Source organism: Schistocerca gregaria, chromosome 2 (assembly GCF_023897955.1).
Source record: "Schistocerca gregaria isolate iqSchGreg1 chromosome 2, iqSchGreg1.2, whole genome shotgun sequence".
Classification (NCBI taxonomy): domain Eukaryota; kingdom Metazoa; phylum Arthropoda; class Insecta; order Orthoptera; family Acrididae; genus Schistocerca; species Schistocerca gregaria.
The window spans coordinates 392,306,891-392,321,868 of NC_064921.1; the positions used below are offsets into that span (position 1 = coordinate 392,306,891).

Consider the following 14,978-nt stretch of genomic DNA (forward strand, 5'->3'; position numbering starts at 1 on the left):
TTGGAGATGAAGCACAAGCTCAGGTGAAGGAAGGCTGAATGAAGATAATCGACCATGCCCTTTCAATGGAAAGATCCCGGCATTTTGCACATATTATTTATGGAAATCACAGAAAAACTAAATGAGGATAGCTGGATAGGGATTTGAACCATTGTCCTCCATCTACGGAATAGGAAAGCGACTGAAATTGCTGAATGGAGGAAAAGCCACTGGACGTGACAGGATACCAACACGATTCTACAGAGTACTCAAAAGAACTTTCCCCTCTTCCAGCAGCAATATACGATAGGTCTCTGGAAGAGCAAAGCATTCCTAGTGATTGGAAAAAAAGTACAGGTCATTCCTGTTTTCGAGAAGTGTCACTAAACAAACATGAAAACAAACTATAGTCCTATATCTCTCTCATCTTGGTCTGCTGTAGAATTTTGGAACATTTTTTATGCTCAGGTAGTATGACATTTCTGGAGACAGATTGTCTCCTCTGTAGGAATTAACTAGGGTTCAGAAAACAGCGGTTGACTGGAACTCAGCATGCTCTGCTCATCTTAAAGACACAGAAAGCAGTAGAAAATGGCCCCCAGGTTGAGGCAATATACCCTTGGCTTCCAGAAGGCATTTGAAACACTTCATAACAGTGTAGTCTACTGTTAAATAACTCGTGAAAAGTTCACAAACATAAAATTAGAGAGATTCAAGCCCACACAGGGGCCTACCAGCAATCGTTCTTCCCGCAAACCATTTGTACCTGAAAGAGGAAAAGGGGGAAGCAACAGCGGTGCACAAAGTAGTGCATCACCCGCTATAGAATTACTAGCAGAGTAGAAGTGTAGATGTGGTACATTCTAAGTTTGTAACCTGAACATTAATAACAATAATAATACATTAAAATAATAAAGTAACAGAAAAATAGATAGGCTTATAAAATAAACTGCCTGCAAGGAGTTAAAAAATTGTTTTATTACCTCAATTTCTTTCTTAACCTCATCACCACGCTTTGCAACATCATCTGCATTAAACCCACATTCTGCCCACAGCGTCTTAAGATTTTTGAGGAAGGCACTATTCAATATGGCTGTCACTCTGGAAATAAAAACAAATTATGACAGTAATGCTAGCGTGATTCATTTTTTTTTTTTTTTTTTTTAATCTTTCAGTGTAGCGCTTTTCGGAGCTACCTGATGGACAAAAAGCAATGAATGCCGAATTAACAGCAGTAACGACTATATCAGCTCCTGGACAAGACAAAGTAGAGAAAATAAATATTATCTTTAGCAAGTTAAATGCATGCAATTGAGAGTAAAGCTAGGCCAACATTTTTTGGTTTACATGATGACAGTAATTACATCAGTGCTAAACAAAATGAAAAACTTAGTACTTTTCCTTCTTTGGTTGTGAACATCAATTTTAATTCCCACAACAAAGTACTTTTGCAAACCCAACAATCTGGAAACCTTATCACGATGAAGAGCAAGTAATGCAACAGATTAAGTTTTTGCAACAGTTTCCTTGGATAAAATTCATACATGATAAACACACCATATCAACTAAGCGGAACATCACAAACACCACTGTGGCTATGGCAAATATTGCAATCAGCCTCACTGGAACAATTTCGCCATTATTCCTGCACAACAATGCTGTATTACCATTCCATTGCCTAGAAAGCCAATTTGTTCTGGTCCACATCACTACCAACATTAAATACAATAATATGGTGGTCAAACTAAATGAACATATGACTACAGAAGTGTAAGGAATCTTGATTTTATCAAGCACAGGGAGTAATGGTGAAATAAAATGGTTATTTATCCACTGGATGTCCCAATCTGAGGCCATCCCAGAGAAGATTTTGCGAGTGGCATGTTTGAATGTGATCACACAATTTCCGATAACTTAAATCATCAGTGGACAATGCCGTACATGATGACATATTGCTGGAAAAAAAAAAAGAAAAGAAAGAAAGAAAGAGCTAACTTTATAGTATCTAATTGCGATCTTGACAGACAGCTGATTGCACACTAAGCAAAATCAAATGATGGAAAGTCTGGGTTGGAATATCAACAATATTATAAAAAAGTATAGATTGCTACTCACTGCAACAGTGACATGTAGAGTTGCAAACAGGCATCATGATAAGATTGTTATCTATAGGCTCCTGGCCAATACCTTCTTTAGAAAAGAGAAACATGCACACGTTCAGTCAGGCAAGCATACCTTACACACGCGAGTGCTACCTCTGGCCAGACTGTAACAGAAATGTATTGAATGGTAGCAACAATCTGGGGTGGGGGCTGGGAAGGGGGAGGGATAGCAGGGTACAGGTGGGAGGAAAAGAATCAGTGCCACCTGGTGGAGTATGCAGGGACTAGGAATAGCAGGGCAGGGCTGACAAGCACGGCATCACCAGGCTGTGGAAGAAGCAGAGGAGTTGGTGGTGGTGGTGGTGGTGATTGTTGTTTAGGGTGCAAAACAGCTGAGATCATAAGCTCCCATGTCATAGCTTAAAAAAGGCAATTACCGGATGAAGTTGAAATCAATAATACTCAGAGCCTATTTGAATTTAGTACAGGGATACTAAAAACAATCCATTCCCCTTTGAGAGGGATGCTCAAATTGTTGAAAATTAAATGTCCTTTGCTGTATTACTATGACAAATAAAAGTAAACATAATCTACAGCTTGTGCTGCATCTGCTAATAAAATGTCTGATAGTGGCAAACATACATTAAAATTTACATGGTTATAAAATCGGCATTGGGTCAGAAAACTGTGCACTACCATTGGTTGTTGCAGTAAACACAGAGTGGTGCAGGGTCTCCACTTGGCAAATGATGGTGACTGAAGCGACAGTCCCCAATATGTAGCCAAGCTAAAAGTGTCTCCTCATAACAAGAGGGTTGAGAGGAAGTCGTCCAAGCTATTGGGAGATTTTTAATTTCCCTGGGTTAGTTGCTACATAGATAATACCAGTTGGTTGGTTTGTGGGGATTAAAGGGACCAGACTGCTATGGTCATCGGTCCCTTTTTCCAAATACTAAAAACACTCACAGAGGATAAAAACGATCAACAGACGATAAGACAGACGACACAGAACAAGAGAAACGTAGACAAAGACCAGACAAGACGAACTAAAATCACACAGAGTGTGACGGTGGTTGGCCGACCATACAAACAAAAGGGGAAAAGCCAACCACCGAGAAACACATGAAAAAAAGAAAAAAAAATCTGAAAAATCGTAGGCCATAGGCCAGAATCAACACAAAAACACACACTTACATTAAGCAATAAAATCCCCCTGCCCGAATAAAACGTAGAACTATGTCCACTATGGAAGAGTCGTCAGATAAAAGCGCAGAGAGCGTATCAGGCAGCGCAAAAGTTTGCCTGAGCACAGTTAAAAGGGCGCACTCCAACAGAATATGGACCACCGTCAAGGACGCCCCACAACGACAAAGAGGGGGATCCTCACGACACAGTAAGTAACTGTGCGTGAGTCGGGTGTGGCCAATGCGGAGTCGACAAAGGACGACTGATTCCCTGCGGTTGGCTCGCATGGATGACCGCCACACAGTAGTCGTCTCCTTGATACGGCGGAGTTTGTTTGGCACGGGCAGGTTGCGCCAATCAGTGTCCCATAAATCGAAAACTTTGCGGCGTAATAGTGCCCACAAATCAGTCGCCGGGAGGCCAATCTCCAGAGATGATGCACTAGTGGCCTCTTTCGCCTGGCGGTCAACAGTTTCATTTCCGGGTATCCCAACATGGCCCGGGGTCCAAACGAAGACTACAGATCTGCCGCAACGGGCAAGAGTATGCAGGGACTCCTGGATAGCCATCACCAGACGAGAATGAGGGAAACACTGGTCGAGAGCTCGTAAACCGCTCAGGGAATCGCTACAGATAACGAAGGACTCACCTGAGCAGGAGTGGATATACTCTAGGGCACGAAAGATGGCGACCAGCTCAGCAGTGTAAACACTGCAGCCAGCCGGCAACGAACGTTGTTCAGAATGGTCCCCTAGAGTTAGTGCATAACCGACACAACCAGCAACCATCGAACCGTTGGTATAGACAACCCCAGAGCCCTGATACGTGGCCAGGATGGAATAAAAGCAGCGTCGTAAGGCCACCGGAGGGACTGAGTCCTTCGGGCCCTGTGCCAAGTCGAGCCGAAGGCAAGGGCGAGGCACACACCATGGGGATGTACGCAGAGGGGCCCGGAAAGGAGGTGGTACAGGGAAACACTCAAGCCCGTAGAGAAGCTGTTTGACGCGTACGGCGATCGGGCCGACGTTCTGGCAGACGGACGACTGACTGCGGGAACACGACACGATAATTTGGATGCCCGGGCGAGCTAAAAACATGGGCAGAATAAGCAGCCAGTAATTGTTGGCGTCGTAACCGCAGTGGAGGGACACCTGCCTCCACAAGTATGCTGTCCACAGGGCTGGTCCGGAAGGCACCAGTGGCAAGGCGTATCCCGCTGTGAAGGATTGGGTCCAGCAGCCGCAATGCAGATGGGGATGCTGAGCCATAAGCCAGACTCCCATAGTCCAGACGGGACTGGATCAACGCCTGGTAAAGCCGTAGTAGAGTAGATCGGTCGGCGCCCCACCCGGTGTGGCTCAGGTATCGCATAGCGTTTAGATGCCGCCAACACGCCTGTTTAAGCTGCCGAATATGAGGCAGCCAAGTCAACCGGGCATCAAAAACCACCCCCAAAAACCTATGTGACTCCACCACTGAAAGAAGCTCGCCGTCAAGATAAAGCCGCGGCTCCAGGTGAACAGTGCGTTGCTGGCAGAAATGCATAACGCAGGTCTTGGCTGCCGAAAACTGAAAACCATGCGCTACAGCCCAAGACTGTGCCTTGTGGATTGCGCCCTGTAGCTGACGTTCAGCAGCTGCAATGCCAATAGAGCTCTAGTAAAGGCAGAAGTCGTCAGCATACAGTGAAGCGGAGACAGAATTTCCCACGGCCGCAGCGAGCCCGTTAATGGCTATTAAAAACAGACACACACTTAGAACAGAACCCTGTGGCACACCGTTCTCCTGGACTTGGGAGGAACTATATGAGGCTGCGACGTGCACGCGGAAGGTACGATACGACAGAAAATTGTGGATATAGATCGGCAGAGGGCCACGAAGGCCCCATCCATGAAGCATAGAAAGGATGAGATGACGCCATGTCGTATCATACGCCTTCCGCATGTCGAAAAAGACAGCGACCAGATGCTGACGGCGGGCAAAGGCAGTACGGATGGCCGACTCCAGGTTCACCAGATTGTCGGCGACGGAGCAGCCTTTACGGAACCCACCCTGAGACGGAGCCAGAAGGCCCCGAGACTCCAGTATCCAATTCAAGCGCCGGCTCACCATCCGTTCAAGCAACTTGCAAAGAACGTTGGTGAGGCTAATGGGACGGTAGCTGTCCACCTCCAAAGGGTTCTTCCCCGGTTTCAGAATGGGGACAAAAAGACTTTCCCGCCATTGCGACGGAAACTCACCCTCGACCCAAATGCGGTTGTAAAGGTCGAGGAGGTGTCGCTGGCAGTCCACTGAAAGGTGTTTCAGCATCTGAGAGTGGATACTACCTGGGCCAGGAGCGGTATCAGGACAAGTGGCGAGGGCACTGCGGAATTCCCACTCACTGAATGGAACATTGTACAATTCAGGATGGTGGGTGCGAAAAGAAAGACTCCGACGTTCTATCCGCTCTTTAATGGAGCGGAAGCCTAAGGGGTAGTTGGCAGAAGCGGCATTTAGAGCAAAGTGCTCTGCCAAGCGGTTTGCAATGACGTCGGAGTCAGTACAAACTGCTCCATTCAGTGAGAGCGCAGGGACGCTGACAGGGGTCCGATAGCCATAGAGGCGGCGAATCTTGGCCCAGACCTGCGATGGAGTGACATGGAGGCCAATGGTGGTCACATACCGCTCCCAGCACTCCTGCTTGCGTTGGCGGATAATGCGGCGGGCTCGCGCATTTGATGCCGTTTGAAGGCGATAAGGCATTCGATTGAGGGATATTGCTTGTAACGCTGGAGCGCCCGCCAGCGAGTTTTAATCGCTTCAGTGATCTCAGGTGACCACCAAGGCACAGTCTGCCGCTGAGGGGACCCAGAAGAACGGGGAATGGCAGATTCGGCAGCAGTAACGATGCCGGTGGTGACCGATTGAATCACAGCATCAATGTCATCGTTAGAGAGAGGCTCAATAGCGGCAGTGGAGGAGAACAAGTCCCACTTAGCCTTATTCAGAGCCCATCTGCTAGGGTGCCCAGAAGACTGACGCTGTGGTAGTGACAGAAAGATCACAAAGTGGTCACTACCACAAAGGTCGTCATGCACTCTCCATTGGACAGACAGTAAGAGGCTAGGGCTACAGATCGAAGGGTCAATGGCGGAGTATGTGCCATGCGCCACACTGAAGTGTGTGAAGGCACCATCATTTAATATCGAGAGATCGAGCTGCGCCAATAAATGCTCAACGATGGCGCCTTGACCTGTTGCCACCGACCCTCCCCACAGATGGTTATGGGTGTTAAAGTCGCCCAGTAACAAGAAAGGTGGCGGCAATTGGGCTATCAGAGCAGCCAGGACATGCTGTGCGACATCACCATCCGGTGGAAGGTAAAGACTGCAGACGATAACAGCCTGTGGCGTCCACACCTGAACAGCGACAGCCTCTAAAGGTGTTTGGAGAGGTACAGACTCGCTGTGAAAAGAGTTCAGGACATATATGCAGACGCCACCAGATACCCTTTCATAAGCTGCCCGGTTCTTATAATAACCCCGGTAGCCACGGAGGGCGGGGGTTCGCATTGCCGGAAACCAAGTTTCCTGCAGAGCAATGCAGAGGAAAGGGTGAAGGCTGATAAGTTGGCGGAGCTCAGCTAGATGGTGGAAGAAACCGCTGCAGTTCCACTGGAGGATGGTGTTGTCCATGGCTGAGAAAGGCGTGATGGGACTGGGAAGGGAGATTACGCCACTGGGTCACCTGCTGCCTCCGATTTAGCACCTGTGATAGTGCTTTCCATGGCCTCTGATGGACCGGCAAGATCGAGGTCCTCAGCGGACGCCAGAATCTCCACCGCATTCTCAGACGCAGAGCTGGAAGGTTGCGGTGGGATGGCTGCCACCGCGAGTTCCTTGGGCTGAGAGCTCTTCTTGGGTTTCTCACGCCATTCCTTGGGTCGCACCGGCTGGGAGGGCTTCACCGATTCAGTCTCCGGGACGGAGGAGGATCGTGAAGCCCTACGACCAGCCGATTGCGGGCACTTATGCCACTGTCGGTCGTCAGGCTTCTCGCTGGCGGAAACCTGGGAAGGGAGGGACCCAAGGGACCCCTTGCGAGCGTAAGAAGCCGAAGAAGTTGGACACTTCTAAGGCTTAGAAGTGGGGACGGACGTCCCCGATGAGTGGGATGGTGCTGCTCCTGAGGTAGGTGGCGCAGGAGCAACCCGGTGGGTAGAGCCCCCCACTGGCAAAGGGGCAGGAGGAGTTGTACTACTCGTCGATCCGGCCACAATTTGAGAAACAGACGGGGCTAGCACAGGTGTTGTAGCAGCAGCGTAGGAAGACGTCATTCTCACAGGATGGAGTCGGTCGTATTTCCTTTTGGCCTCAGTATAGGTTAGTCGGTCCAGGGTCTTGTATTCCATGATTTTACGCTCTTTCAGGAAAATTTGGCAGTTTGGCGAGCAAGGTGAATGGTGCTCCCCGCAGCTGACACAGATGGGAGGCGGGGCACATGGAGTATTGGGATGTGATGGGCGTCCGCAATCTCGACATGTGAGGCTGGAAGTGCAGCGAGAAGACGTATGGCCGAACTTCCAGCACTTAAAGCACCGCATCGGGGGAGGGATATAGGGCTTAACGTCACATTGGTAGACTATCACCTTGACCTTTTCCGGTAAGGTATCCCCTTCGAAGGCCAAGATGAAGGCACTGGTAGCAATCTGATTTTCCTTCGGACCCCGATGAACGCACCGGACGAAATGTACACCTCGACGCTCTAAATTGGTGCGCAGCTCTACATCAGATTGCAAAAGAAGATCCCTATGGTAAATAACTCCCTGGACCATATTTAAACTCTTATGGGGTGTGATCGTAACGGCAACATCCCCCAACTTGTCACAAGCGAGTAACCATCGTGACTGGGCAGAGGATGCCGTTTGTATCAGGACTGACCCAGAGCACATTTTTGACAAGCCCTGCACCTCCCCAAACTTATCCTCTAAATGCTCGACGAAGAACAGCGGCTTTGTGGAGAGAGAAGACTCCCCATCAGCCCTCGTACAAACTAAGAAGCGGGGCGAATAACTGCTACTGCCATCCTGAGACTTACGTTCCTCCCACGGTGTGGCCAGGGAGGGGAACGTTTCCGGATCGTACTTCTGAGCGTTAAACTGAGCACGAGAACGCTTAGAGACTGCTGGCGGCTGGCCACCAGCGAGAGACGATGTACCACGCTTCATTGCGGGTCATCCGCCCTGATGCCACCTACTCCGACCAAGGGCCTTCCCCACGGGCGCCACCCAGCCACGGCAAGAGCCACCTGGCAGGATGGCCGTTGCCGGGAGTCCCGATACCCCAGGAGGATAGGCATCTACTCCTTGGCATACGTGGGGAGTCAACGGCGCAGGCATCAGTAGAGCGATCCCTGTGTTGTCAGGGGGCTACAACCAACAGGGTACATGGCGGCCCCACCACAACAGACTGGCTACCATGCTGGATGTTAGGTAACATGTGGTCCATAGTCGCCGTCACTGCACAGTGCAAGGTATAATCTGAACGCAGAAACAGAGTCATGCCCAAGAGATGGAGAGTGGACAGGACTGCAATTCAGCGGTGTATAAGCTGGCGAAAAGTCTGATCGTAAGATGGACACAATGCACCAAGTAAGGCGCCCTTCCCCAATCGGCTCGCTCTTCGGAAAATTTTGAGAGTTGGAGGTCAAACCCAACAGGGGACCGTCATATAAGGCTGAAAAGTTTGAGACTCCTTTTAGTCGCCTCTTACGACAGGCAGGAATACCGCGGGCCTATTCGAACCCCCGAACCCGCAGGGGGGAGATAATACCAGTGCTCATGACAGAGGGACAAAATGTTTCAACATTGTGACAACACACAGACCATCTGAAGGGATAGAACAGCTAAAAGGCCAAGATAGTCTAACTGCAGCCTTGGCAGCAGCATTGGTACCTTCATTGCCCAACACTCCGAAATGACCAGGAACCCACACGAACATCTTGTTGGCTCCATCATCAATGAGCGAATGGAGGCATTCATGGATTCGTTGTACTAAATGGTGGTATGTGTACAGTACACAGAAGCTCTGGAGGGCACTAAATGAATCAGAACATAATACCCAACTGAGAAGCCTGTGTCGTCAGACATACTGGGTGACTTGATAAGGGGGCATAAAGTTCTGCAATAAAAATTGAGCATTAGTCTAGAAGACAATATCTAAAACGTGTGTTACCAATGACAAAGGTGCACCTGACAGCACAGCCAGTTTAGAGCCACCAGTGTAGACTAAGGTGTCATCTCCAAGTTGTGTGAAAAGTTCAAGAAACTTAACAATAGTTCGAATCTAGAGTTGTGTCCTTGGGAAATGAACTAAGTTCAAGATGAACATGGGCCTCAGCATGAAGCAAAGACAGTCAAGGATTCTCACCTATCTGCAACATGGCAGGTAACTTAAGGTTAAGCTGCTGAAGCAGTATTTGAAAGCAAACTCCAGGAGGAAACAAAGAAGTTGCGTTTACCTGGTATTGGCGGTCAAGGGAGTCATCAAAAAAGGACAAACAGGATGGAGGGCAGGTGGCACACATATCTGTTGACAAGAACATCATGCCAGTATGACAGCAGTAGTTCAATAGTGTCTGCATACTCATAACTGGGCTAATGAAGACAGCTCCAAAGGCCAAATGTATGCCTCAATGATCGATTATGTTGAGACGGGGTAAAATGGTGGTCAAGCGGATGAGTAAATGAGACAACTATAGTCCATTTTTTGATCAGACATGGGACTGGTATAAGTGGAGAAGTATTTTCCAATCCGCTCCCCATGAAACATCGTTTACAACACATAGGATGTTTTGAGATTGGGTACAGTGTGCTGCCAGATAAAATATGTGGGAGTCCCTTCAAAGTTTCCTATCTAGCGTGAGCCCCATGAATCTTGTGGTTTTGACAAATGGAAGAGCTACTGAAGCAAGACGTAAGGGCAGTGGAAGAAACTCCTTACGCTGCCAGTGGTCCAGACAGGCAGTTCTTTCAGTGGGAAAGTACAAGCCATTGTCGATGCCCCAAGGGTAAAGATGGTCAAGACATCACGTAAGTCATCGCTCAAGTAAACACATCCAATGAGAGCTTCAGTAGATCACAAAGTCATGTACTGAAACTACACATTGTTTGAAGTTAAATTTACAGAAATCACAATTAAAACTTAACTCATTCGATTAACTGAAAACATTGAAAAATTAGTTCTTTTTAAGTTTCTTCTACTACAAGAGTTAGGGCGGATTATTTGTTTAAATGATGAAATTAACAGATATCGTTACACAAACAATACTTTTGACAAAACTGTTACTTTGGAATTAATTAAGAGCTGGATTTGCTAACTTGTTTTCAAATAGAGCCAAATAGATCCTTTAAGAATACTATTAGTTGCATCTCCAAATGTTTATAATCAGTACAGAATTTATATTTATTTATAAGGCAACAACAGAATTTAAGTTACAAAACAATTACTGATTTCACCAGATAACAAAACATACTAACTAGGAATAGTTTAAATAAATTAGAAAATCAATTGCATACATAAAATGAAGCACAAAATTATATCTGGTGTTATATTCTTTAGAACTGAAGGCCAACCTTCCTCTTTTATGAAAATGCAGATTATACTTACGCGTGTTAATGGTAATTAATTCAAAAATGGAAAAATGAATTTTAAGGAGGTAGATGTAAAAAAACAAGACTGAAAGTAAAAATTCCCCAGCTTGCTTTGTCAAAGGGTGGTTGTGAGTGAGGGAGTGAGCTTGGTGGGTGGGGAGAGGGGGCAAGGGGACGGGGAGGGGGGACAAGAGGATAACCATTGGACAGTGGTGTGAAAATGGCACAGGCAGTGTTCAATGTTGGGGTTAGGTTTGCTTTCATTGGAAGTATTGGTGGTGAAGAACTGTTTCCACTGCAGAGATCGGAAGGAGGAGAGTAGGTATCTGACAAGCCCAACACCTAGATTTTGGTGTAGAGCTGAAGGCGAGGCCTTTGGATAGAATTGAAACTTCTGTAAGGCTGAGGGGTTTGGTGGAAAGGTAAACAAGTGCCCTGGATTTAGCGTGATGCTGGAAGGGAGTTTAGGCGGGATGTCCACGTTGGAAAGATCAGATAGGCAGGGTCTGGGTGCTATGGAGGGTTGATGAGGAGGAACACTGTGAGCAGTATAGAGATTGGATAGTGGTGCCCCAAGTTGGCAGTACGATGTCAGCAGGCTGCATAACTTATGATGCCTGGAATTTTCTTTCAAGTGCTGGAGTGCAGTATCTTGCAGAGGGAGCAGAAGTGGTTCTGGGGTGCCTGTTTCATGTATATTTGATTTTGCAGATCCAGGTTTTTGAGGGTTTGTGGGTGGAATCTGAAAAGGTGAAGGTCATTGTGAAAGGAGGGGTAGGATTTAGAGAAATGCATTTTTATGAATAAGCAGGTGGGGTGGGGGATCAATGGCTTCGGCAGCATCAGGGTTGCCACAAGTTTCTCCAAGTGAAATTACCCATTATTTCCCTGATTTCCAGACAAGTTTTAGCATTTTCCCTTACCAATTTTGAGATCTCAAGGGTAAGTTAAGATGTAAGTGGATAATGTGTCTGCAACTATGGTACAAGAAACAATAGTGCAAACTAGGAAACATCTGAAAAAAACTTGCAAGCAGATGGCTGTTCCTGATTTGAGCAAAAATCTATAGTACTAACATCAACATCTTTTGCAATGAACTGTTTTTAGATGGAGAAAGCAAGCCAAATGATATGTGTTTCATAAAGACCACTGATGTTTTATGGAAATAAAATTTGGTGCCAAAAATATGCATTTCCTTGGAGTCACAAAACAGATTTAAAATACCTTCACTGATTTCGGAAAAAACTTTCGAAAAAAGTAGGCCTCTTGAAAGAAGTGTTTACGGTGGGGAAGAATTGTGTAAACCAACAATGTAGGTGACCACCAATAAAGGGTTGGTTCTACTATGTTTGTTATTATCTGTTATTACCCACTGTTGTACATATGTTATTTTACATGTATTTTGTGATTGTTCTTTCAAGAAATATGAGTGTATAGGTGTATAGCGTACAAACCACCAGCACCTGACACAAATTTCTTCTTCTTATCGTCCATACTTTTTAACATATAAACTACTTCTGAAGTGCCTGAAGTGTACTAGAACAAATAAAATGTCTATAAAATGCCACACTGTAACAATGAAATCCATTACCCATGGCCTTTGAGGCTGAGGAGTACCACAGTCCTGGGTCCACGGATAAACCATGAAAATAAGCTGCATTATGCCACACACAGAGAGACCCGGCCTACGAGTGGATTGGTGAGACAGATCCGATCGGCAGACCAAATCCATTACAGATACCTGCAGGAATGGCCTCCGGTTTTGACCCGTCCTGGAAATACACTCGTGTGGCCAGCTATTCAGGAGCTACAGATAGCATGCTGATGAAATGAGACCATGGTGATCAATCCATGCAACAGATGATGTGTTCAAATACTTTGGGAATTAATAATAATGAGAATAGGTATCAACTCACTGTAAAGATGATTGCTGACCCCCGGACAGGCATGTAGAAAAGACAATCACACTCACAACTAAATTTTCAGCCACAGCTTTTGTCAGAAAATGGGAGCACACACACATTCACACACATATGACCACCATCTTGGCTGCTGCGTCTACAGTCCCTGAGGATCAGATCCAGACAAACCACTCCTCATGCCTCCTTGCCTCTCATTGGCTGCTGCTGGGCTAGTGGCAAGAAGTGGTTGCAGCGCCGACTGCAAGCTGAAGGGAGTGGCAGGAAGGAGAGAAGTAGTAGTAATGAGGGAACAGGGAAGAGGTGCAAATGCTCAGCTGCACCCAGTCAGTGACGATGTATGGCACCTCAGTAAACAAACCATTTCACCTACTGCGATAAAAACGAGATTTTTCCAGTTTTTTTTTTCTTCAAATTTTCCTGGCATGTTTGAAATTCCCTGATTTCCAGAACCTGTGGCAATCCTGAGCATTTAAGGAACATGATGTGGGACTGGGTTTTAGGCAGGTAAAGGGATACCTTTCAGAGCTGGTGCAAAAGATAGAACAAGGGTCCACTGTGGCAGGTATGGTACTGGGTACATGTGAAATGATAGGAAATGAACAAATGAAGGTATTGGGTGGTTGTAAGCAGAGTTAGATAACAAGAAGAGACCATTGCTGGGAGACAGTGGACGACACGTTGCCAATCAGTCTCTACCATTGTTCCCTCAACTCTGGTGGAACCCACCCAGGAGTCGAAGTACACCTACACTAAGCTCATTAATATAGCTTTTGAAGTGTCCAATGACAACACTGTTCATAACATATGGGATTTACAATCAAGATTGATCGAGAAAGATTAACGAATGGAAAAGTGTCTTTTACATGCCTGAAGACCAGGACCAATAGTCAGCCTCTCTCAGAAATCCACTAAGTGCTACTAACAATTTTCGTAATACTGAAAGGTGTTTTGCTACAGTGGATAAGACTATTGTGAAATAATGACCTGAGCTATGCTTACAACATTTTAATATTAGGTATACTATAAACAATAATGTAGAACTGATTCCCATGGAAGAATCCGCGTCTTCACTACTACAAGAGATGACAGGTGGTTGGTTTAAGATAACAAGAGAAAGGAAGAACCAAAAGAATGACAGAAGGAAACCAACAGTACTACAGACAAAAAAAAAGTTCGGCAATCGCATTTGCGTCGGTAGATAACACGCCATTTATATTAACACTGGGAACACCTGTTGGGGTCTGGTACCCGAAAAGACGTTTGATCTTTGCCCAGACTTTGGAAGGTGACGTATGGCACCCAATGGTTGAGACACATCTCGCCCAACACTCCTGCTTTCGTCATTTGATAAGATGGCGAACACAAGCACAGAGCATTTAAATGCTATGAGATGCTCCAGGTAAGGATGCCACTTAACGCCAGTGTAGAGCTCGTCGACACTCCTTAATTGCTTCAGCGACTTCCGGCGACCATCAAAGAGACTGTCTTTCACTGGGGGCACCCTAAAGAGCGAGGGCTCATGTTTTCTGCCACAGAAACGATTGTTGTAGTCACCTGCTCAACCATCACACTGATTTTCCCATGTGGGGGAGATTCAACAATGACAGCAGAGGTGAAAGTTTCCCCGTCTGCCTTGTTTAAAGTCCATCTGGGCAGGTGTCTGTGGGCTTGACACCGGGGCAGTGACAGGAAGATGGGAAAGTGGTCACTACCACACAGGTCATCATGTGCTCTCCAGTGAATAGATGGGAGAAGTACTGGGCTGCAAATTGATAAATCAATGGCCAAGTAACTACCTCAAGCCACAGTGAAATTTGTGGCGGCCTCAATATTTAAGAGGCAGAGGTCAAACTGAGACGGTACAGTTTCGACATCTCTGCCTTGGTCAGTAAGCATGGTGCCACACCACAAGGGGTTATGGGCATTAAAATCTCCCAAAAGTGCCGCTAAGAACAAGAATGCTTATGTGATGTCAACACTAATGCCTTGCATGCACATCGTGTTTTGAAATGAAGGTATCCTGCACAGGCTCAAAGTCAATGTTGTGTTATGTAATTAATAATGTTGTGTTTCAGTGAATGGTACACTGTGATACATTTTTGAATAGGTCTTTAGGAGAGGAAATGAATTGCCAAATAAAAAAATACAGGGTGCCAT

General features: G+C 46.4%; 1 protein-coding gene across 4 annotated transcripts in view; it reads right to left on the bottom strand.

Annotated features, from left to right (window-relative positions):
• Positions 1-14,978, bottom strand: part of LOC126321732 (protein regulator of cytokinesis 1-like) — a 208,369-nt gene that overhangs the window by 176,574 nt on the left and 16,817 nt on the right. For all 4 annotated transcript variants that reach the window (XM_049994214.1, XM_049994212.1, XM_049994210.1 and 1 more), the window contains exon 2: positions 963-1,080. In XM_049994214.1, coding sequence (XP_049850171.1) covers positions 963-1,080 — 118 coding nt within the window. The remainder of the gene's footprint in view (positions 1-962; positions 1,081-14,978) is intronic.